We start from the raw sequence: 24,412 nt of genomic DNA, 5'->3' as shown, positions 1-24,412 counted from the left end.
GAACACAAACAAGGGATGATGGTCAACACAGGACACTGACAAGCAGGACCAATCACTTCCAACAGTAAGACATGGCCTAGACTACGTACATGCCAGATATTCCTCATAATTAATGGCCTAGAGTTCTTTACCATTCAGGCAAGACTCTCCTCACTGGGAGGGACTCCCAAAATATCACAAAAATCACTATTTTCTAGACTCTACACAATAGAGTATTTAATATCTCTTTTGTGAAAGGGAAATTTTACATACTTCTTTTCTTCTATTGTTTTCCCCATCTTCTTTCTTGCTTTTGGTTTTCAACTTAAATAAGTCTCAAAAACCAAAATGGAGAGAAAAGAACTGAGCAAAGCACACAGGTTGATAAAACACAGAAATACTCTAAACTGAATTCACAACGAAGGCCTTCCACTTATAGCTTCCCAAGCCATTAGGGATGCCCAGCAAACACCTGAAAAAACCAATCAGCTGAGGCATTTGACAGCACACCCTCCTGTCCCACAGCAACCCCAAGGCATACATACACTTAGCAGCTGAGATTATGAGCTGAGAGAGGACCCAGTCCATGTCAACAGATAGTCTATGTAGGAGAACCTCAGAACCCAAGCCACTGTGGTGATGATTTTCTGCAAGTCTTCTATGTGTGTGTGTGAGTGTGTGTGTGTGTGTGTGTGCATGTGCATGTTCTCAAATATAGTAGCTATCTATAGTAAAAACTATAGCTATGTAATCTACAGATATAGCCATTTACCCTTGCTGTACTGCTACTCTGTTAATAGCAGGAAACCTAAAATGTATTTATTTTCTTTCTTTCTTTCTTTCTTTCCTTCCTTTCTTTCTTTCTTTCTTTCTTTCTTTCTTTCTTTCTTTCTTTCTTTTCTTTTTTTTTTTGAGAGTCTCACAGGCTAACAATCTAACAGGGATAGCAAGCCTTTCTTCCTTATATGGCTGAGACAGAAACTGGAAAGGAGATAAGGAAGACCATCTGTAGAGACCATAGCCATTTACAGTGAGTAGAAACTAGATACTGAGGATTGGGTTTTGAGTGTGTTTCTGACCTATGGAAGAAAAAGTTTCTTTGAATTCATCAAACAAGATGTTTTCTTTTGTTCTGATTTACCTTCTTTCTGCGACACCCATATTCCCATAGTTATAATAGACAAATTTAAATTTATGTCTGAGTTGTGGTTTCATATGTGTGTATGAGAGATATCAATATTAAATGCTTTGTAACTGAATGCAAGTTACAACCAAATGCAGTGTAATGATTGAAAAATATTTAAATTTAAATGGTGGCTTTAAATATTTGTACTTTAGGCAGTTTTTGAAGATGTACAGAATTCCCCATAGTTGCTGAAAATATGAAGCCTGCTTTATGTATCAGTGCAGAGTACCAGCTAGGATAAAGCAAACAATTCATGCTATAGTTATTTACCTGAATTAGAACAATTACAACAAAGCTTAATTTTTGTTCTGTTTAGCATTTTTAAGTGGTACAAATAGTCACCACAGAATAAATCCTTTCACTTATGAAACACCTCAGATTACCTGGCTGCTTTTCATCCATGTTTGGGTGATTACAATGGAGCATGTCATTCCATAGCATGGAAGTCCATGATCAAGTCCATTATTATTTGAAAAAGAAGTAAATATGAAACTCTAAGAGATGAACGTGCTCAAATGCCCAAGGCACTGCGAGATGCATGGGTTAAGGATGGAAATGAGTCTCCTGGCACCTAGCCCATGATTTTTGTTTCTTTTGATTTTTGGGCCATGCTCCTAGAAATATAATCATGGTGGACAAGGGTACTGAATCAAGAAATTGTTGAAGTACTAAGATAATGTGAAAGGCCAAGGTAGGCAAGGAACAATGACTATGTAAAGGGAATCCACCTGTTACAAAGAACCAATGTATAGCAACATGGTGGGTGGTGAACATGTCCAAGTCAACCCAGACCCTCTGTGAATCCATATCTTAGTACAGGGAAGCCCAAAGCAAGGAACTGGGGAGGTGTCAGTTGCTACTGCTTCTGTACCCATCTTGAAAAGCCAGAAGGTAACGAAGAGCTAGTCCTTCAGATTCCAGATACAGATAGAACCTTTAATTTGAAGAGACTCCATTTTCGTTTCCATCTCCCCAAGCAGTTGAATATGTAGCCAAAGTTCATGATAAGAATAGTTTTAACCATTAACAACCACAGTCAGAAAGATGAAAATTCATTCATAAAGTTTACATTTGTCCACAGACTTTTCAATCAGTTCACTGCTCGTTTCTAGATCCTGTTAAAACCTTATTTTCTTTGTGGTCATTAATATTTTTAATTACCTTATTAGCTAATCTACTATTTTTTCACTATAATCAACTTAATTTCAGGAAGAGAGACCAGAAACAATGGAGAGGCAGAGAAGAAATAAGAATTTTGGAGCCAATCAAAACGTCTGTTTTCTTCTAGATATGAACTGAACCTATGAAGTGACAGGAATTGATCCACGTTATCTCTTGAGCCTTGTTTTCTTAGGCATTCCCTACAAGAGTGTCTATGAAGTCTGAATGACAGTGAGACTCCTGGACATTGTCCAGTGTTTTATAGATACTCAGGAATCTTGGTCCTTTCCTCTTCCCTTACAGTTCCAAATGGTCAGTTTATGTTCTAGTATTTGACCAAGGAATGGAAGGTTCCAACTTATGAATTTATAGGAAGAAGTAATCCAGAGTTGACACAGATTCTTAATTGAGCAAATATTAAAAAAAATGATTTTAATGTCAAAGGGGTCATGAATGGAACCACTAGTAACACTAAAGTGAATTTTACTGACACAAAGGCAAAGGTCATGACACTGATCATTAATAAATCCACAGTGTCTGAAATGGACAGCCATCACACATGTAGGAAAAAGTGTGATCCTGAATCAGATCACAGCCAATTCAAAGGTCATAAAAAGCAGTTAACACCTTGGCTTTTAAAAGCACAATACCATGATCCTTCAGTAAACAGTCCTTTAAATTTAGGGGACAAATTAAAACGAAAACAGAAGCTATGCCATGTTGATTGATTTTCTTTCTCATCCCCTCTGTCCTCATCACTCACCCTAACCAAAGGTCAAACAACCAATAATGTGATGACAATAACTCTTTGCAGGAAAATGTAATAAGGTTCCCAGGTGGGGACATTTCTGCAGAGGCTTACTAGAGTCTGCAAGGGACTGAAATATAGAGAAACAGACAGGTAACTGTAGTTCTAGTCTTGATGGAAAGTATTAGTAAAGTTAAGTCATAGGCTTTTTGTTGTTGTTTTCTTTTACTTGTTTTTCAGTGGTGATTGAAACTAGGACTTACACATGCTATCAAATTCTCTACCACTGATTTCATTGCTCCAAGCCCACAATTCTTAGTTCTTAACTCTAAATCCATAAACTTCTGTATGCATTGCTAAAAGTAAAATTTAGAACTTCATGGATAGATCTAACTTTAAATGATCTGGAATTAGAAATTAGGCTACATGATTCTACCTCTCAAGTCTATGCGGTGAAGGACAATCTTCATGATAAGTTACAAGCTATGTCCTTGGCCTTCAAAACACGTGTTTGCTCCTCTTTCTTGTTTTAAATCTTTTCATGATAGTAATGACAACTTTTAACTGCAATTTGGTGACACATCGGACAAATGTATTTTCCAAGCCATTTCTAGAATGCTGAATGTCGACATGGGAAAGGAATTGAGAAGAAGGATGCTTTGAAGGTAAGGAAGGTGAGAAAAACAGGAAGACATAGAAAAATAATTATACCTCTTCTAAGTATTTCCTAAGAGCTCCTCTCTCTGTGGCATGTATGTTGGGTAATCTTGCTTCCCAAAACCAAGGTCATCAAGAGTTCTTTAGAAGGCCAACCATAAATTAGAAATATATTCCATCATTTTAAACATATACATGCATATAAAGGCTACTGTAAGTCCATGAAAATGTACATAACAATAGGCTAAAGGAGAAAATTATTTCTGAAAGAAATGTCAAAAATCTAAATACATTCTCCAATTCTTTAAGTATTTATGGCTCAAAGTTACTTACTGAAACATGGAAAGGATATTTGTTTTTACTAATTTACTTTAATCTCATGTCCAGATAGTTTTGCCTTATGTTTTTATCTGTTATTTGCTTTGGTGCATTTATAAAAACTTACTTTGAAATATAAACTATACTAACACAAAGTTCAGAAGACACAAAATTTAAACCAAAAAAATTAGGATGTTGGCCCCACTCTAGAACTCCTTCCAAATATTTGCTAAAGCATATGGCATATAAACCTAATTGTCTAATACATTTGGACTTAGCTTAAACTTAATTCAGTAAACTTGGCGATTTAAAACAAAGCTTGAGACTTCTTCAGATGCCTTTTGGCAGGCTAGGCTGTAATCATTTACAGAACTAAAATCTCTTTGCTGTTCATTTACACATTCTCACTAACTTTCAGAGTGATAACCTGAATATACATTCTTAAATAGGTTAAAAAAAGAAGAGAAAGAGAGAGACAGGACCACAGTGACTGCCCCCTCGTGCTGAGACCCACACCTAGCACTGGCAGCACTGAAGACATGAGAATATGCTGTACTGGGGGAAGACAAGAGAGACGGAAACAAAAACTACAAGATAAACCAAGATGCAAAAGTTTATTGAAAATTAAAACCACACATCCACAAAGCAACGGCCTCAGTCACAAGAAATTGTTGTCTTGGTGACATAGAACAAAGCACCGGTGACATGGTTGAGGTGGGAGGGGGCAGGGAGGTTGAAGAAAGAAACAGGGATTCTGTCAGTTCTTTTGAGTTGGGAAAAATGTTTTAAAAGGAAAAAGACTTTGTTAAGCTCTCTGTAATTTCTACACCAGGACTGTTGATTTTAATAACTGTGTGCTTAGACACCATTTAGTCAGAGAGTAGTTCTTCCAGAGAAATGCATAGGAACAGTAGTGAGAAATCTGGCTTCTTTTATGGTAGGAAGTGATTGAGGACTAGCAGCTCCAATTAAACAAATTAATCGTAGATGTGATGAGGAAACATTGAACTCTCCCGGCATTGAATAATGGTAAGCAAGTACCTGGGGCAATATTTCTGGGGTAGTTTCATCTCTTATTAACATCAGAAAAGTAGTTTACCTGCCTTGGCACCTAAACAACAGTATTGAGGAGTAGGTCGCTCTGCAGAGACAACTATCATGGCAGATGCTAATGTACAGTGGCTGAGATTGGACCTGGCAAAGCGTTAATGAGCTTTCTCCTTACATAGGAAGAGAGTGCACGAAAAATGCAATTTATCAAAAGAATCCCAGCCCAGTACACTTGACACCTGAGTCTTACTACTCCATGGTCAGCATTCAAAGGGCCCAAATCTCTCAGTCAACACAATGCTTAGGCAAAGACAATAACAAGTTTTTTTTTCCTATTTTCTTAAAAATACATCTTAAGTTTGAGACCTGCTCAACAGCTTTATTATAAGTTTTAGAAACACAACAGAAGGTAACAGAAAAGGCTCCAATGAACACGGTAGTGCCTTTTTCCCAACAGCTTCCCCTCCCTCCTTGGAAAGACAATGGAGACCTCACAGACACGCACAATTGTAGTTCCTGTCCAACCAAGGCAGGGTCTAAAGATACAGAATGTGCAGAAAGCATCTTTCCTTTGTAAAATTTTGAGTCCCTTCAAAGATTCTCTCACTAGTGGATGTGTGCCTTTGAGCAGCGGGGTCTCTGAGCCAAAAGTGTCTTCAAGTCCTGTTTGTGAGGGCTGGATACATGGACACGTGCACACGCACACACAAACACACATGCTCAAGCACAGAGACGGGGCTCTATGGGAACACCGAGTGGTTTTGGGGGTTGGAATGTCTAAAGAAGACGTCAGGCTGTGTTGGAGCTTCTCTCCGGGGCTGCACAAACTCATTCCTGAAGCAGGCTGAAAGGAAACTGTAGAGAGGAACCAGAGAAAGAGAATGAAGGCTTAGGACTCACGTGTCCACATCAAATGAGCACAGAAACACACCCTTCTCTGACCTTCATGATCATAGTGCAGATGGAACAGACCATCTGAAAAGCCATTTCTCTCCTTTCCTTTAAAAAAAGAATCCTCCTTTAAAACCATCCAGAATGCTCTAGCTCTCATGTTATATAAAGAAGAGATGAGACAAGGCAAGGGCACCTAATCAGCAGTATACAGCAGAACCTTATTTTTAAAAATACATTTTCCCAGGTCCTGTCAAAGAGTTTGTTGGGGCCGCGTCATCTCCATTTCTTAACATAAGGTGACTCACTTGAGGATTATGGTGATGGGCAGGTCCAGGGCTTAGCATAGTGCTTGGCATGGGTATGCCGGACTCAATTAATTGACAAAGGGAATAGAGAAACAAGAATAAACTTTGATCCTCTGTAAAAATGTCACATACCCAATTATTATACCTCATTACTGTTCTGTCTAGCCAAACTCTGAAGTCTAAAGGAATACGATCTTATCAGTGTGGGGGCTGCGTCATCATGCATCTGGAAAGAACTGTTAATGAGCATTTTAAATGTGCCCAGATTGAGGTGGGTAAATACCTTAATCCTCTCAGTCACAAACTTGGCCTATAAATGCATATATCAAGCTCATGAAAGCAACTTTTGCATAATTAAGAAATCAATTATGCCATGGGATGCCAAGAATAAGCCTTTTTATTTGGCTAAAGGTTGTGCAACCTGGTGAACTGTTTGGGAACTGTTCTCTAGACTGGCTCTTTGAATCCTATATGTTTAGTAGTTTTCAAAGGAACACAGTCATTTTTTTTTTAGCCCTCAATATGGAATCTAATATGTCAGTGAGGATTGGTATCTCCATAACAAAATATGCAAAAACATACATCATGGGGGATGCAAGTCATTACCAAGAAAGGTTCAGGTTTCAGCCTTCCTTGCTTGGAGTGTCTCTGATAGGAAAAGCCAGCACAGTCAGCAAGTACTGATTACACCGGTGTTCCAGAGAAGGCAAGATTATACACAGCCTATGGGTTCAAACTTTCTGACCTAGAAGCAAGGCTAGTTCTACAAGGAGATATGTGTATTTGGAGAAGTGATTTAATCAAAATTAATTCACCTTTGAGGTGTTTCTCCATCACTCATACAGAGCTAGTAAACATCTGTCCTGAAAAATGTAATGTTGCTGTGAGGTTCCAAAGTAGCACTGGGGCAACTACAAAAATTCAACATTTTGTTATAGTTGTCGGGTTAAAAGCAGCATGAGACTGCCACAGTGTTTGTTGTTGCTATTGTTTTCAAATCTATGGAGCTGGCAATTTCCAACAAATTTTCTGAAAATGGGTGACCTTACAATCTAATTTAGAAGTGTGATTCTGATTTATATCAGTTCGGATATCTGCATCCTTTACTCTCTCCAAAAACTCATTAATAGTCTTGGAAATGCTGTCTTCTTATATTCATGAAGTGGAAGTGGGGAGACATGCTTGGCAAAGAGATGTGTGTTTAATCTGAAAAGGGCATGAAGACAATTAGGCTGAGGCTGGTAATGTGGGAAGGGACACTGACTGCAGTGTTCCTGGTTCCTACTGCTGCCTCCTTAATGATGGAGTGGAAGGAGACTGGCAAAGAGCTCTGGTTCTAAAGAGGTTTTAGCATTAGCTGTTTTGCTGTTTTGTGGGCTTGCTTGGTCTTCCCAGCCTTGGTAGGAAGGGCTGGAACCAGTCTTGAAGATACCACTCAGACACAGCATCCTCTGGCCTGTTACTATAGAGCTATGGTCAGGGCATTCTAAGAGAGGGCATCTTAGGGTGTCACAGAGTGTTTTATAAGTTAATGGAATCTACTCCATAGAAAACAAAATGCAGGTTCCCAGAGAAAGCTGAGAGTTTGGGAAAAGTGTAAGAAAATCACACTGGCTTGAGGTCAGAAGATGCAAGGGTGAATTATAAAGAGAAAACAAGTCATATGGGCCTTTATTCTAAAACTTAAGGACTGCTAAAACAGATGTCAAATAACTGCAGCTTAACATTAAGAATCAATGCCTATGGAACAGTGAGGGAGTAGAATTTAGTAAGAAAAAAAAATGGATCCAATTTGTCCTCTCCACAGATTCAGGCTTTAATAAACATAACTGTCTATAGTTGTACTAATATGGGCATGCTAATGGAAATATAATTTCTTCTTAAACAGTATAAAGCCCACATATGTCTATAACAACTTGAATCACAGCAACTCAGTTTACAATCTATCTTCCATACAGCCTATGATCATGAAGGTAACTACAAAGGATTCAAAAATAAATAAATAAACCCATGCACATGTGAAAAGCAAGCAGAGAGAAAACAGACTGGGAGACTAAAGAAGCAATTAAGCTGAAAATATTTTACTGCCACCTCGTAGAAAGTATATTGCTTTCCCTAAAATTTTCATTTTATTCTAAAAAAAGTTTTTTTGATTCTGTACCAGCATAGAATTGGTACTAGGTTTTAGAAAGGAAATCACAGGCTATTATAGGCACTTTATAAGTTGATTTGTTCTTTTCAAATGATTGCCAGGAAATTAGATTTCTATTTTTTTCTTTGTCTACTCATTCCTTTTCTTGGAGTGTTGCATGAAAATAAAAGAGCTGGAAAAAAAAACTCAGTTCAAGACTGTAGCAACTAGAGAACTTACATGGATTCATGTCAACCATCAGTGAGACATGTACATGTAATGCTGTAAAGGCATAATTAGACCAAACATCTGTATTTTGCAAAGATCTCATTTTGCGGTCTGTTAGCTTTCCATGCACAAGCTTTCACAGCTGTGAGATACCAGCTCAAAACCATGCACGTGATTGTTTCAAACGAACACACAGGTTGCTCTGTAGCTAACCCCTCACTACTCATCTTTAGCTACTCCCGTGAAACAGAGGAAATAAGTCCCTAAAAAAATTTAGACCATTTTTGCTAGCACAACTTCAGCATGCATTTTCTTCTAGATGGAATAGATAGGTATGTTCCATAAAGAAGAGATAATAAAAACTCCCTTTGGGGCGATTCAAGCCAATCAATCAGCTACCTGTGGAAAACTCATCCAGAGATACAAGACCTGTGTTTCCATCTACAGAGCATAAACAAACACAAGTAGCATGAGCACCTGACCAGAATCAAGCCACTTTGTTCATAAAGTCGGTAAGACAAAGATAGTAGATTATTCGCTTTCTCTTGTAATCTACAGAAGGTTCCTTAAATGGTCCCTTAATTTATACAGTCCTGATAGTTGCAAAGCTTTCTTAATATTCCAAAGGAGCTTCTGGCTAGGAAGTCACCACTTGATGCGAACTACAGGAAGGCAGGAGCCCCATCCTTCTCATCTCCATTTTAAAGTTAAGTACTATAGTGTGCTTTGATAAAGGGAGGGTAGCGCTAAGAGCATTGACAGCTAAGCAGAAATGCTTCGCTTGTCATAGGACAAAAGAGTTATAAACTGAAGGCTGCAGTTAGATACTGACTTCAGGACTTTTTATCCTCTTGTCATAACTCTCCAGAACACACGCATTAGCTTTCTGATGAGCCTAGCAAACAGAAACTCCACTTCAAAGAACACCAAAAAGTGGGCAGCAGATTTATCTGCCAAGAGTGGTTGGTAAGCTCTCTAGCATGGTTCATGAGTCCCCAGTGGCTTTACACTTTTAAACATGGGAGAGATAGCAAGCATGACATGAGAAAATGAAATGAAATGCAAGCTTCAGACTCCATAATAAGGTAATCATGTGTCAGCCACCCTCATTCACTTATGGTGTCTACTGCTGTTCTGATACAATCATAAAACTGATGAGTTATAAGAGATCATCTGCGATTCCTGAAATGCCTAATTCTTGTGCTTTACTGGAAAATGAAGTGCTTACCAGTTCCTGTGTTCACAGTTCTTTTCCATTAACCAGAAAAACAAAGCCCAGAGCTGAAGTCTCAGAACTAGCTCAACACAAAACATTAGTGCCTAATGTAATCCAACTGGTGTCATGTTGGCTGAGTCAAAGTTTTTGAGAAAGAGCCAGAAGTAATTTGTGACCAACTTCTCTAAGGAAGGAACTCCTCCATAGCCCCCTTCATTCTGCTATGTTTTGCTATGTATTCCTTTGATCCCTTTTGTATGCTTTTTAAGTGAACTAAATTGACTCTGTACTTAAATATCGTAACATATATTGATGTTGGATATACAAAAGAATCCCTGTGGTCAGTAAGAATTCTGTGTATTCTGATTTTCCTTTGGAGTACTCTGAGTATCCAAGCAACAACTTGATTGAATTTTATTATTGATCTTCTATACAAATGATACAGTTGTGAGCTGTAAAACTTTCATGTCAGATATGGTAAGAAGTTTTCTAGTCAAAAGGGTCTTACGTGTTCAATAGCTCCAAGCTGAAAAGGGGTTGTGCTCATTTCTGAATCTTCTGCTGCTGACCACTCAGAAGTTGCCTGTGACTATTAAAGGTATTGTCTACCCTCTTTAGCAACATTGATATTGATTAAAAACAAAGAGGTGGGAACCCCTTTCATTATACTTTCCTTAATAGCAGACAGTGTCAGGAAATAACCATTATTTATTGTTTACTTGCATTTCCATTTTAAAGATTTTCTTAGTCAAACCTTATGACTATTATAATAAATTACCACTGTAACTTAAAAATAATTTCTCAGTCAAGGAAGTTTTGGATATCATTTCATTTTTTTTTCTTGAATGGTTAAGTACTTGAAATTTTTCAAATGGATCAAAGCTGTAGTTTAGATATTACCTACTGTAGCCCAGGCAGCACCCATACTAAGATACAATGCATTAGACTTCCAAATGATTATACTTAAGCACTAAAAGATAAGTGTAAACAGGGCTTTGATTTGCCATTCTACCATCCTTTCAGAGAAACTATTCTCTTCTTGTTCTTCATCACAAAACAATTAACATCATCAAAGCACCAAGCAGGAAGGCAAAACTTAACATATGAATAGATTGTATGCATATGCTAATAAGGTTGTAAAATATTTCCCCTTTATTTGAAAGTGTATTGCTGGAAGACAGTCTAGAACAAAGACACTAAAACTCAGAAACTTGATTATCACTGTGTCCTGCACCAGACAGAGCTAGGTCTCAGAATCCTTGTCAGCACATCAGGGAAGCAATTCACCTCTTTGTAGGCATACCTCCTTGGTATTCTTTATTTAAATAATTGTGTATATCTAAGAGATACATAGGCCAATCCTCTGAGATGAGAGAAGGATTTTGAAGTAGATATTGTTGTTAGAATAGAGCATTAGTAAGTATTAGTATGAGTATGGGGCTCATAACAGATCACAAGTGAAATTTCCCCAAAGAAAGGTTACAAGACACACAGAAAGTGAATACTGAAAAAGTGCCAAACCAGCTCTTCCAAACTGTTATGGACTATATGTAGTCTCAGGATGTCAGCTTCTGCCATTAGCCTACTGCTGATGAAAATGAACAGCCAACAGTCACCCCCATTCATGCCTCCTGAAAGGACAGGGTCACACTCACTGTTTCTGAAGTAAGTGCTGGTGCTGCTGCTGCTGCTGTTGCCTGTAAGTTTCGATCGTGTGCTGGGGAAGGTACTGCATGAGCTCCAGGGACTCTTTGATCTTCAGCAACATTTCATAAGTCTCGCGACCTCTCACCTAAGTGAAAGCCAGAAGACGGGAAGATGAAGAGCTGCAGACTGGGCAGGAGTCAGTCAGTTCTCATAGTCTGAGGATTAAGTATTGGTAAATGCACCTACTCAAGCATACATAGTTGTAACCTGAATAGCAACAGAGAGGCTACTTTTTCTGTGAGTTACAGATGAGTTGATCCATCTGTGCGCATTCCCAGCTAAATGGGAACAAGGAGAGAGGCTCTGCTCTTGTTTTGGCTTTCATGCTGTGAACTAATGTTCTTTTTCCAGTCTGCTTATGGCCACATAGTTCATATTTTTGTGTTTTCTGTTGATGACGTTGTTGTGTAAGATGGGCTCCAAACTAAAATGCAGCTTACTATCCCTAACTGTGAAAAGGTGGTGCCGAGCCATATGGAGAGAATGCTTATGTTAGATAAACCTTATCCAAGTGTGAAGTACCATGCTATGGACCATGAACTCAGTGTGGATGAGCCTACAACATATATTAAGTAAGACCCCTTTAAACAAAAACATGTATAAAATGAGGCTTTCCATTAATCTATTGAGATGTAGAACCAGAGATTCATAGGAAGCCAATACTTCCTTTCCCCTAATGTTTACCTAAAGGTCACAATTCAGTTTCTATATGGATCTTTAGAAACAAGACTAAGAACCTCAGCTGATTTCTTGTCATGTCAGCAATGATTCAGTTTCAGCTACAACTTTATAAAACATAACGACCATGAAAAAGAAATTATTTTTGGAATGACAGACATTTTCATGAGGAAAACGGAATGCTTCTTTTAAGACAGCTTCCTTGCAATTTTAAAAGTGAAGAGAAGGATTGAGCTAGAATGGAGCCAGAAGCGTACTTGGAGAACTTTTGGGGCCCTGGGAGTGAAGGCGCAAGGCATTCTGGATCTTATGCATTTATCTGCTGTACCTAGTCATTGGCCTGAGCACAAAAGACAGAAGAGTGTGCCCAGTTTCTCCTCTGCTGTTGTTATCCCTGCTCTCATCTCTTTTGTCCAAGAAACCCACCCTGATTTAGGGCCTCTGCTCTCCAAGATTAATCCTTAGCCTTACCCAATCTAGTATGTATGCCCTCAGTAGAAGTTAAACTTGTTCCATACTTCCTTACAATTACTCAGGATCCAGCCTATTGGTCACTTAAAATGAATTGATTCCATTTTTTTCTTGTCCCATAAGCTCGACTTTAACTTTTCATGACTTTTAGATGCAGTTCAGCACAGCAACTCCTCCTAGCAGTACACTTGGATTTTCATGGAATGTTAGAATAGCAGGTGTAATGTTTACCTAAAGGACACAATTCAGTTTCTAAGTCAAGCTTTAGGAACAAGACTAAGAACTTCAGCAGGTTTCCCGTCATATTTTTTCTGGGGCCTGTGAATGCTGGGAAGGAGACACGCACACCCGAACCTGCTGAGCAGCAGAAGCTCCAATCACGGGGCAGTTGTTCAGCTGGTGCTCCTGGCACTGCCACCTATATCAGCCTGCATGGCATCAGGGTTACATTGGTAACGAATATTTGACAAAGTCTAAGAAGAACAGCAGGAGCCGATCAGACGGCAAAGACCCAGGGTAGTAAGAACTCAGTGAACTCTAACCATAGCCTAATCAAGTGACCTCATTAGTGACCCGCAGAAGGTGAAGGATAGTCTTACATAAGAACTGGGCCAAGCCTTCTGGCTTTTCACACACAACTGTGGATTCTGCCTTGCTTGGCTTCCTTTTTAACACTCCCTAAAAGAAAACAAGTGTTTCCTGCTCGCAGAAATGATTAGTGTTTAAAGAGATGGACATGGTGAGGACTCTGAGTTGACTGTTACTGGGGCTGACATGTGTCAGATAGCCACATGCACCCCAAAAGATGAACACAGCTAATTGCTGTGTTACCAACTTTGTGAACTATTTTCGACAAATATTGAGGAATGGCAAAGCCTTGTCAAAAAGTTTTATTGCTCACAAGTAATGACATGTGAATTGACTTGAAATGTTTGACTGACAATGTCCTATTATGAGGGTAGCTTTGATAGGATGGGGGAGTAAACAGAAGGGCTCACAGTAAGAATATATTTCAAGGTTCAGGATAGCTTCAGGATCTAAAAAGAAAAATCTCTTTGCTTTATTTTACACCTCTTTCTGCCACTATGATTGAATGTGTTTGCCTTCTCTGTGTTTCGTATGTTTAAATCCTAAATTCCGAAGTACTGGCAGGTTATCGAGGTTGTGAAAGTAGAGCCCTGGTAGACGGGATTAGTGTCCTTGTAAAAGATTACCCAGAGAGCTGTCTAGGTTTATATCCTGTGAATGACAACAGCTGAGTGAGAGTTCTTTCCCTCTTGCCCCAGGTAACGGGGTGATGGCCATCTATCTAATAAATGCACATCCGGGGAAGGGTAAATGAAGCAGCTGCAACCGTGAGAATTCGAGGGTGACTCACCGGTAAGTACAACAGCTCGTCATCTGGCGATCTTCGTTTCTTGATGGAGGTCATCTGGATGCCGTGTGTATTCTGACGGAACGCTGGAGGAAGGAAGATACACGTTTCATCCCGGGAAATTACCGCACTGCTGATGTAGCGAATCTGATATTTAAGTGCTAAACAGAAACAGCCCGGCAACCTGTGAGTTGAAGGGCGTTTGTGCTAAGTGCCATCTAATTGATGCTGATTGCTTTTATATAAAATAAAAAGGTAGGAGAGAGCTAGAAAAGGTAATCAGAAAGGCAAACCCGGGATGCTGAGGGGTATTTGGAATACCTGCTGCCTGCTTTTTTTCTATGAAAAGCTGTTTTATGCTTTAGATCATTCATCTCCTAAGGAGTTAAGTGCATGGTACAGGGACTGTGTTGGTAAAAGCAAAATAAGGGAATTAATGAAATTAACAAGTGAAGAATCACTGAGGTTTTTCAATTAGATTCTCTAATCAGAAAGGATCCAGGGTGTGAAAATGATCTTTTCACCAAAATTCAGATATCCTGTTCTTACTTTAAATTACCAAGTTGTTGGTAATAGAACTCCCAAGATAGGATGTGCTACTGCTCTAAGCAGCTGCAGGTGCAAGAGTGAAGCTAGAATGAGGAAATGCATCTGTGACACATTTGAGCTACATGAGGAGTTATCCGGGAGAGAGAATCCAAAAACAAACAAACAAATAAGAACATATCATGCTCAACAGTTGCAAGTCAATTGTTCTCCCCTAAAGAACAATTAAATTTGAATTCATCAGAACACTAATAGATAATAAGATTAAGCCCTTCTCACAAAAGATAGTAGCATGATAGGCTTCAAAATATCTGTTGAAGATGATGCATGGAAGTTTAGGCCTGGAACTCTCAAACATGGACTACTGAAGGAGGAGAGTTGATGTGAATTCAATGCCTACCTGATACATGCAGAGATTTTCAGGTCAGTTGAGGGCACAGAGTGGAGCCTTTTTGTTTGTTTGTTTGTTTGTTTTCCACTCAAAACCCAAACTAACTCGTTTCGGTGCCATTAGGCTTATGTTGATGCAAAGTGCTTTCTAGAATATTTCTCTGCAAGTCATATACCATGGGTCACACAAACCCCTTCCAACGGGAGCATCTCCATTTCCATTCTTGTGTACTCTAGGTTTCTTGAAATATTCCATTAAAATTTTTAATGACTTAGAATGCAAGTTTAAGAACGCATGATAAGGTAGCTGAGGCTTCATTCCGGTCAGCATGTGAAGACAAGGTTCAGTAAGACTAAATCTATATCCCTGGACTGTGCCTGAGGAAACATGTTCTCAGATGGCGCTGTTCCTCAAAGCCCCGAGGAGAACTGGCAGTGCTTTAGCCTCATGCTGAATAGTTGAAAGATAAATTATTGCCTGCAGCTTTGGGGAACATTTGACCCAAGTAGAGGGCTTACAAAATGAAATACTGGATGTTTCTGATGTAGCAGGTCCAGAGAGAGGATGAGAATATGCCAAGTTTCCAGATGTTGCTGATGCTACTGGTGTCGGATTCAGATTCTGAGGAACCTAATACTAAGATCTCCTACCCAGGATACATAGCTTAGGCAAGCTTTAGTGTGCTCTGCGGCCCAGTGCAATCTCTCTACTTGTACCAGCCGTAGTCTTACTTGCTCTAAGGCCTTTGCTCACACTCACTGCGGAACCTCATAGTTTTCCTCACACAGCCTTCCTCTGTGAGGGCTCTCGCAGAGCCCTCCTACATCTGGAGAAGTCTTGACCCTGCCCCATCTGGCCACTACATCTACTTACGGCGCTTCGTACCATCACCGTTCTTTGCGCTGTCCGACACTTGCTGCTTTCTGATGCTGTCTTCATCTGCCTTCCTGTCTCTTCCTGGGCAAGCACAGATCCGGGCCTCAAAGCACCGTCGGCCCAGGACTTGCCCACTGGAAATTCGAGAAGAATAACAGGTTGGCGCTACAGGTGTCAAGGTCCCCTGGGGTTCTCCCGCTATTTTTTAATGATGTTGGGTATCCTATGTGCACCCTCACCACCCTTTAGCATGGCTGCTCAGAGGAAGGACTGAGAGCACCTGGCAGAGCAGGAATGTGCTTGCGTGCCACAAGCAACATGAATAAAGAACATTCCATTTGTTCTGCAAAGGAACCTCCAAGCCATTAGCCGAACAGCTGTATTTAGCTACATATTTTGAAGGAAACCTGAGTTAAGCCAGGGGCATGTCCCTGGATAAAATCCCCTTGGGTAGCTCAGACGTCTCAAGCAAACTGTTAAATACCTTGGGGCCACATGAAAACAAACACTGTCTATCAGAAACAATTCCAGTCAAATGTCAAGAATTCAGGTATGAAGTGACTTTACATGCCCCCTTGGCTCCCCCAACACACACCCAACCCCCCTGCCAGCTCCTCTGACCCACACTTCTCTGTCTCCACTTTCTCAGATCTTTCAGTGTTTACAGTGGATTTTCAGCACAAAGCACTGACTCTGGGGCTTCTCAGTGCGCATCCAAAGGACACATGGATTTTCCATTTCGCTCTCTGCCTGGGGTTGCTTTTAAGTACAGTTCCGCACATGCCACTTACTCTCTGGTTTCCAAGGTAACGATGATTAAAATTGGACGGCGGTTCATTCCTCCAACACAGCTGCTGTTACACATGAAATTGTACAGGACTGTTGTGAATTCGGTGCCAACCTGACCCAGGAGAAAAAGAAACACACAGATGATGTAACTTAGGCCAGTGATGGTGTCAACTGATGCTTCTGTTCTCAGGTCTGCCCTCACGAACCCAGCTTCTAAGGGCATGTTTCCTTCTAGGAAAGGATATCGTAAAGTCCACTAGAGAGCCCTCTTTATCTTGACATACAGAAAGCTTCAAACGAACGTTTCCAACACTGGAGCAACAAGGGCGAGGTGAGTCACACTGGGCTCATTGCTTTTTGACCCCATTCTTTTGCAAGCTGATGCAAATAACTCACTTCAGTCTATACCATACTGATATTTCTAGAAAAGGGGAGCTTTTCTTTTTCTTAAAAATGCCAAAACGGGCAGCAATTCTCCAGCAATATTTTCCTTCTGAAGATAAAACAATATTGCATAGGTCTGAACATACATTTTCGTGAGGAATATCTTGGAGCTAAAACACCCTCAGAATTAGACGACTTAAATCGTTCATTTATGCACAAGGCATGTAAAGGCCAGAAGAGGATGACCTATATGCCAAAGAGCCCATAACCAGTCAGCCCCAGTTAGCCCCAGTAGACTGGCTTTGTTACTCCTGTAGTCTTTCTGCTACTGTATACTCCCTGTGACTCTATTGTGCTTTGCACGACACATTTACAAATGCTCCGTCTGTTCAGGCAAACTTTGGCCAAATAATGTTGCAGCTTCTCCCATTTATAGTCGACTATAAAAAAAAAATACACAGCACACCTAGCATTTGTTTACATGTACTATCAATTCTCTGTCATCTGGGAAAAACCATGCTTCATATCAAACGGGCTTACAAGCATCACTCTCCGGGTGGTGTGTGTAGAGCCCAGTTACCAAGCTAACTCAGCACACACGCTACGACTTTAAAGAGAGGCCTATTTTTTTTTTTTTAATGTATATGGGTGTTTTGTCTGTGTTATGGCGGGGCATGTACCTGTTGTGCCCCCACAGGACAAAGAGGACATCAGATCCTCTGGAACTGGAGTTACAGGCAATTGTGAGGAATCATGTGTGTTTTGGGGGTGGAGTTGGAAACTGAACTTTGGAAAAGCAAGGACTCTTAACTGCTGAGCCATCTTTCCAGCCCACATGTAGGATCTTTAGAAGGGTAACATGGGAAAAAGAGATATTAAGAGAATGTTTCAGAAGTATTTGAGACAAGGGTGAACACAACGACAGAATGTTAGGTCCCGCATGTTGCTGGATGTGTGCTATCTCCACCGGCCTGCTAGCCCAGCTGCAGGTCTGCCTCTGCCCTGTTTGCTTACCTGTGGTGGCTCATAAGGGACCAGCACACTCTGTCTTCCCGTGATAGGGTCTTCTACGTACTGGGCATGGCTGTTTCCTTCTACTCGAATCAAATGACTAGGAGGGGCAATCTGTCCTGTGGGTCAGAAAAAAGACAAAATAGTTTATTCACCCTAATCATAAAGACTATGACATAAAATAGCATGGAAAGAATGATGGTGGCCTAAGAAACCATCCGTGTCTTAAAGGAAACATTCATTCTTGAGAAAAGGACAGACCTTGTTACCAGTGTCTAACACAGATGATGTCTGACATTTCACATGAACACAAAGAGCTCTATGGTTCTATGCTCTGCAGCTCAAGGGTAAGCATCCAAGCTTTCACGCAACTCAATGCCACATCACTGACTTCATCCATTACATAGAACTTTTCTAGTTTCCTTGTGCAATAGAAAACAAACAAACAAGAAAGTATAGTCTAAGACTCTGTTTGGCTAAAGTACTAAATGAGAAATAGAAGAAAATTACTGTGCATGGAGCTCAGTGATAGAACACATGCCTACCATAGTCAAGGCCCTAGGTTCAAGCCCTGACACTGAAAAAAAAAAAAAAAAAAAAAAAAAAAAAACAAAACAAAACTGAATACCAGAAGGTGGTGAGCCTGAGCTCCTTTTTGAATTTTCTCTCTCCTATCCATCTTTAGACCTAGATTTAGTTTTAAAGATAAGAACCTCTCTGGCTTTCTGGCTTTACTATGTTGAAAGAGTCACTGGTTGGAGTCAAGAAAAGGGAGCAGATTTTACAAAAAGCCCAGGCACAGTCATAAAACTGTGATGTTTGGCAACACTCCAAAAGAAAGTATTCTGAGACTTAGGGATCATAAAGCTGTTTTTACCCTTTGGCTATGAAGTTCCAGTACAAAAACTATTCAATAAAAGTAAAAAGCTAAGAATATCAACATAGTCTCTGCAACACTATTTATTTTGATTAGAACAACATTGTGTGAAAAATTAAGAAAACCTTCAAAATATTGTCGTTTTGATGGAACACAGACATTTAGGCAAACTGAGGATGAATCCTGTATATATGGGACATTTTCTTTGTGTTATATATGAAGCACAAAGCAAGACACAGAAATATGGATAATGCAGCCATGTAGGCAAAACTAAAAATTAATGTGTGAATCAGTATGAAGTGTCCAACTGTGTTCTAAGTCTTTATCCATCCTCCTTCTTCTTCCATGAAATTTTCATGCAAACTCTTCCATGCCTTCTATTCATATATTCCAACATTTACCTCCCAACATTTACTCTTGCAGTATTCTCAGTGAAGTGTTCTAACTCTGAACCCTTTCTATCTTCTGGTACTTTTTACTTTACCTTCATGAAACCATAATGCCAGATCCATGTGAACCCTTGGGAACACTCACTTCTTCTATAACACTGTTGTTGGATGTGGGACTCAGAATAGAGGTATAGATTATACAAAGACACAGGACTTAAAAGGAGTCCCAAAGACTCCTTGTGGATAACTCGTTTTTTGTTGTTGTTTTTGTTTTCACTATCCATTTGCTCTGTATCTTTTTATTCCTCTTACCGATTGTTTGCCTTCTCAATTTTTATTCTCCTTTCTCTTTTTACTTTTCTGTTTGTTCATTACATCAATTCTCTTATGTTCCTTCTTTTGGTCTTTGCAGCCTTCAATTCCTCTAAATTTGAAAAGGCACCCAATTCAAAGCATACGATAGCCACAATATGGTGCTATTCTGCTTATAACCTCTCATTTGGAAGAGTAAATTCACAAGTAGTTCAATGACTGGGAAAGCCATGAATTTATTTACTATTATTCTTAGTCTGGAATCAGAACCACCATCTTTACCATCAAGGAGTTTGATTGGACAGTAATAGAATCCCAGAATCCCACTGTTCTTACCCTCATTGAACTCGCGGCTCAGCTCATGGTTAGGGCACCGTTTCACAACCTCAGTGACATGCTCAGCTTTCTTGTAGACAGGCATGGCACGGATGACAGCGCCCTGTGGGGGTGGGGTCATCACCTTGATCTGGATGGGGCATGTCTTTGCAATTTGGCAGTACAGCTTCTTCAATTCGGTGGAATACTGCTTAGGAGAAGAGAGGGGCCCACAGGCAGAAGGGAGAGAAACCAATATGAAATATTACTACAAATCAAACCATAACAATAATAACAAACACAACCACTCCTGAAAGATTTTCTAGCCACACGCTAAGTTCTGGCTACTACAAATGTGGCAAGTTTGTAATAGAAAGCTGTATTTATTAATTATATATTATATATATAATATGAATATTATAAATTGATAATCTTTGCTACCTTAAAATTTTGTTTCCAAAACATAGTGCATTTATACTGTTATTTCCTGAGTATTCTCTCTCTCTCTTTCTCTCTCTCTCTCTCTCTGTGTTGTGTTTTGTTTTTGTTGTTCATTTGTTTTTAACAAAGTCTCACTATATGTCACTTGCAGGCTAGCTTGGAACTCACAGAGATCTGCCTGACTCTACCTCCCAAGTGCTAGGTATAAAGACCTGTACCACCAGGCCTGGTCTTTTCTCCCCCCTGTCTTTAGGATGAGAAAATTTAAGTTCATAGTGGTTTTGAAAATAATTGACTTTTTCAAAAGGCCCAAAAGGTTGGCAAGAGGCAGTTTCTGGGAAAGGGGGAGTCGGTTTTCTTTAAGGGCATGACCTCTGGTAGGTGGACCAGGCTCGTAGGCTCCACACTCAAGTATACTTGGTCTGTACAAGTTGGACTTCATGGGCTAGAAAGGGAGTGAGAAAGAGCACAGGAAATTTGGTGGGTAAGGAGGAGAGGTTAGATCTGGGAGGAGATGGAACAGGGCAATGAATATGGTTAAAACATTGTATGAAACTCTAGGGAAAAAAATATTTTTGAGCATAATAACAGCACAAACAACTTCACAGGTTACCAGAAACAGGAAACACTGTTTCAAGCTTTATGGTTAGCAGACTATAATTTCCCTTGTCCTTCTAAGAGATTCATAGGAATTAGAGCTTATGGAACTTGTCTTTAAGATGGGGGGGGGGGGGCGGTCTGGCAAAGACTGAAAAGATTTTGTCTGGAATCCAGAGCTAAATGCTGTGCCTTTAAACACGAGCTCTCCTAAGTTCACTACCTACTGTCTAGTTCTGCAGAGAGACCACACACAGAAACCTGAAGAAAGCCTTTGGTCCTCTGACCCAGAGGGCCAGCAGAATAGTAAGCAAGCTAGTCACAGCTCCAAATAGAGCTGATACAGACATGCAGATCTGTCCAGCCCCTAGTAAGTTTTTCCTTCCTATGCATTTTTTTTTTCTTCAGGGAGGATATGCTTCCTGTTAAGATGATTTAGAACTGGCAAAATATGGTGAAAAATGCCAAAGGCCTAAGGGGAAATGCCCTATCCTGCCTTGCCGCCTTTTGCTACCTCTGAATCAGAGCAAAACTGCTTTTTTTTTCTTTTTTTTCTGATCCTCAGTTTATGTTAACCTTATCAGCCTAGCTCCCCATGTGGATGCCCTGTTGTTGCATTCCTGCTCACTCCAATGCTGAGGTAAAATCACCCAGGCTGTAGAAATCATAGCCAAGAGTGGGTACCTAGTAACACATACCCAAACAGAGGATAAACACCTTGGGTTGTCGCCCTAAGCTGGCAGCATCCTCCTCCCAGAATGACAGGAGACAGAAGGACAGAGCCAAAATCACAGAGAAGTACATTTTTTATATGACCCACCCAAAATCTAGCCAAAGGACAACACCCACAAAAAAAAAAAAATCTCATTTAAACTGGCTGTCTTGCTTCCTTTTGAAACAATATTTATTCTGAGTATTTCAGCATATGAAACTTTCAGTTAAAATTTCCTAGTGCTAAGAGGGTATTGCAAAATCAGTCCTTCATGCCCACAGGCTATGGATTACACACAGCAAAAGGGTTTTTCATTGCTTGAAGTAAAGGAAGCTTGCCAAAAATCAACCACAGAAATAAGTTTCTTCTTGGGAAATGCTGAATGAAATGTACATGAATATATTTTGCTCTTGGGTTCTTAAATGATGACTTTACAGAAAGGTCCTTTTTGGGCACAGTAAGAACTTATTTCTTTGGAGAGCTCAAAAGAAGTCAGCGTATTTATTTGTATTTTGGTTGCAAGAAGACTTTATGTCGTCATTTAGTGCATTTCAGAAACAAAAAGAGCTTTAGGACACACGACTGAAAAACAATTCTGTCAGCTAACAAATGAAAGTAACCAAGGTCTCCTTCCAAGCAGGTAAGGACTGAAAGAAGAAAGAGCAAATGTTCAGAATAGGACAAGTTCCTAAGAGTGGCAATTCACTGCAGTAATTAATATACTATAAACCAAGCTGCAAAGACTAAAGTGGCCAAAAATGTACTAAGAAAAGTTATCAAGGCTGGGGTCCATGTCAGGTGACAGAGCTTGTCTAGATAAACTCCCTAGCACCATAGAACCTGGATATGGAGTCATGGGTAAGATGAGGAAGACTTTAAAGTCATCCTTAACTACCTAGTGAGTTTGCGGCCAGCCTAGGATATAGGAAACAGTTGTTAGAAATAGAAAGAAAGGAAGAAAGAAAGAAAGAAAGAAAGAAAGAAGGAAGGAAGGAAGGAAGGAAGGAAGGAAGGAAGGAAGGAGGAAGCCCGCATCAAACATAAATCCTTATTCATCCTTGGGGAGGCAGGTGGGCAGTCTAGCTGCTGACTTTAAATAATGAGTGCTGTTATTAGAAAGTGAATCTTCTCTCAAAACTGTGAGGAAGGGATTACTGGTCTCTTATCTGAGCCCTGGGGTCAGGCGATTCAGTACCCAGAGCGTCGAGGCATTACAGAGGGAAGAAAGTTCATGAGGCATTTAGCATGAACACCAGCCACAAGCGATGAGGCCTGTACTCCATGGCCAATGCCAACCCTTCTGCAGCACCCACGATCATCCGCACTGACCAGGAAATGACTTCTAAGCCTCCTGGTTTGGGTTGGACGTAGCCAACAGTTGACTGTTAGAAAATCGTAAGGGAAGAGAACCATGTTTGGTTTTGAGAGCTGTCTGAATTCTGAACTGCAGATAACAGATAATGCACCTCTATTATCGTCGTCATCATCATTTATTTCATAGATAAGAGAATTAAGGTACAGGGAGACCTTGCCTGTGGATACAGAAGCATTGCATAGCTCCATGTCCTTTTCCTTTAACAGAAGCTCATCTTTCTAGTCTCTCGTGAAAGGGGAAGTTATACTTTTATGTGCTCCTAATTTACAGCATTGGGGCTCTTTTAAGAATGAACTTCAAATGTTATACAATTGTTGATGGGTCAGCATGGAGCTCAAAAGGGTTTTGCTAAACATAAAATTACTCTTTATTTTTTATTGACTTGTGCTTGCATAAAGAAAGCAAGTTACAGTTTTGGAAAAAAAAAAAAACAAAAGAACAAAAAACACTGGGCTAGGAGGAAGGCGACCTGGGCTTTTCATCAGTATTGTTGGTCAGTAAGGCTCTGAGGAATGCAAGGTTAAGCAATTGCTTTCCAACATGGCTTGCTAAGGATTCTGTAAGGGCCTTTGTAATCTGGCCTACCTACCTCTGGTCCTTCTAAAGCCTGGCTTTTCCTTACTGCACTTTTCTCAGCCTGTGTTCTACGAATTCAAACTTATTTATACATTTATTTATTTTTATGTGTATGAGTGTGTTTTGTCTGTACGTACATATGTGTATCGTGTTCATGACTGGTGCCTGTAGAAAACAGAAGAGGCCCTCGGTTTGATCCCCCTGAAATGACTTACAGATGGCTGTGAGCTACCCTGTGTGTTGCAGGAACCAAAATCTAGGTCCTCAGAAAGAGCAACATGTCCTTTTAGCTACAAAGCCCCCAAGCCATCTCTCCAGCCTCTGATCCAAACTTTTCAAAACAAACTCTCTAAACATATCATCCATCCATCCCTCCAATTCAAGTGTGCTATTTACCATCTGGTACACTCTGTTTTCCCCTTTGTTCTCTGTGTCCTGCCAGGGCAATTTAGAGATCTCCAGATAGCCCTGTATCTGGGACGGTACCTTTCCATGGTCTCCAGGGCTGGCAATGAGTGTTTCCTATTCGACTACATCAAAATATTTGACCAGGGCCCAGATACATTCTCTTGATGGTTTCTGGTGAACCCACCGGACCTGTGACACAGAAACTGGAGGAAGGAAGTGCGATGGCAGGATCCTCCTTTGCAAAGCCAAGTCTCCATCACTCCGTTTCCTTCACTGTTGGCAAATTTGCTCTATGATGACATTTGGTTT

At 40.1% G+C, this 24,412-nt stretch overlaps 1 protein-coding gene across 6 annotated transcripts in view; it reads right to left on the bottom strand.

Annotated features, from left to right (window-relative positions):
- Tp63 (tumor protein p63) overlaps positions 1-24,412 on the bottom strand; it is a 205,187-nt gene that overhangs the window by 11,101 nt on the left and 169,674 nt on the right. For 2 of the 6 annotated variants that reach the window (XM_021653965.2, XM_021653970.2), the window contains 7 exons: positions 20,016-20,202; positions 18,105-18,220; positions 16,709-16,818; positions 15,927-16,051; positions 14,108-14,190; positions 11,529-11,665; positions 5-5,954 (listed from right to left, as the gene is read on the bottom strand). In XM_021653965.2, the coding sequence (XP_021509640.1) occupies positions 5,840-5,954; positions 11,529-11,665; positions 14,108-14,190; positions 15,927-16,051; positions 16,709-16,818; positions 18,105-18,220; positions 20,016-20,202 (873 nt within the window). In that variant the 3' untranslated portion in view covers positions 5-5,839. Of the gene's footprint in view, positions 1-4; positions 5,955-11,528; positions 11,666-14,107; positions 14,191-15,914; positions 16,052-16,708; positions 16,819-18,104; positions 18,221-20,015; positions 20,203-24,412 lie in introns of those variants that run through there. The other 4 variants (XM_060370152.1, XM_021653966.2, XM_021653969.2 and 1 more) reach the window with 3 other exon arrangements.

The sequence above is a fragment of the Meriones unguiculatus genome, chromosome 17, assembly GCF_030254825.1.
Source record: "Meriones unguiculatus strain TT.TT164.6M chromosome 17, Bangor_MerUng_6.1, whole genome shotgun sequence".
NCBI lineage: Eukaryota > Metazoa > Chordata > Mammalia > Rodentia > Muridae > Meriones > Meriones unguiculatus.
Note: the sequence above shows the minus strand (reverse complement) of the source record. Positions and strands in the feature narration are given on the sequence as shown.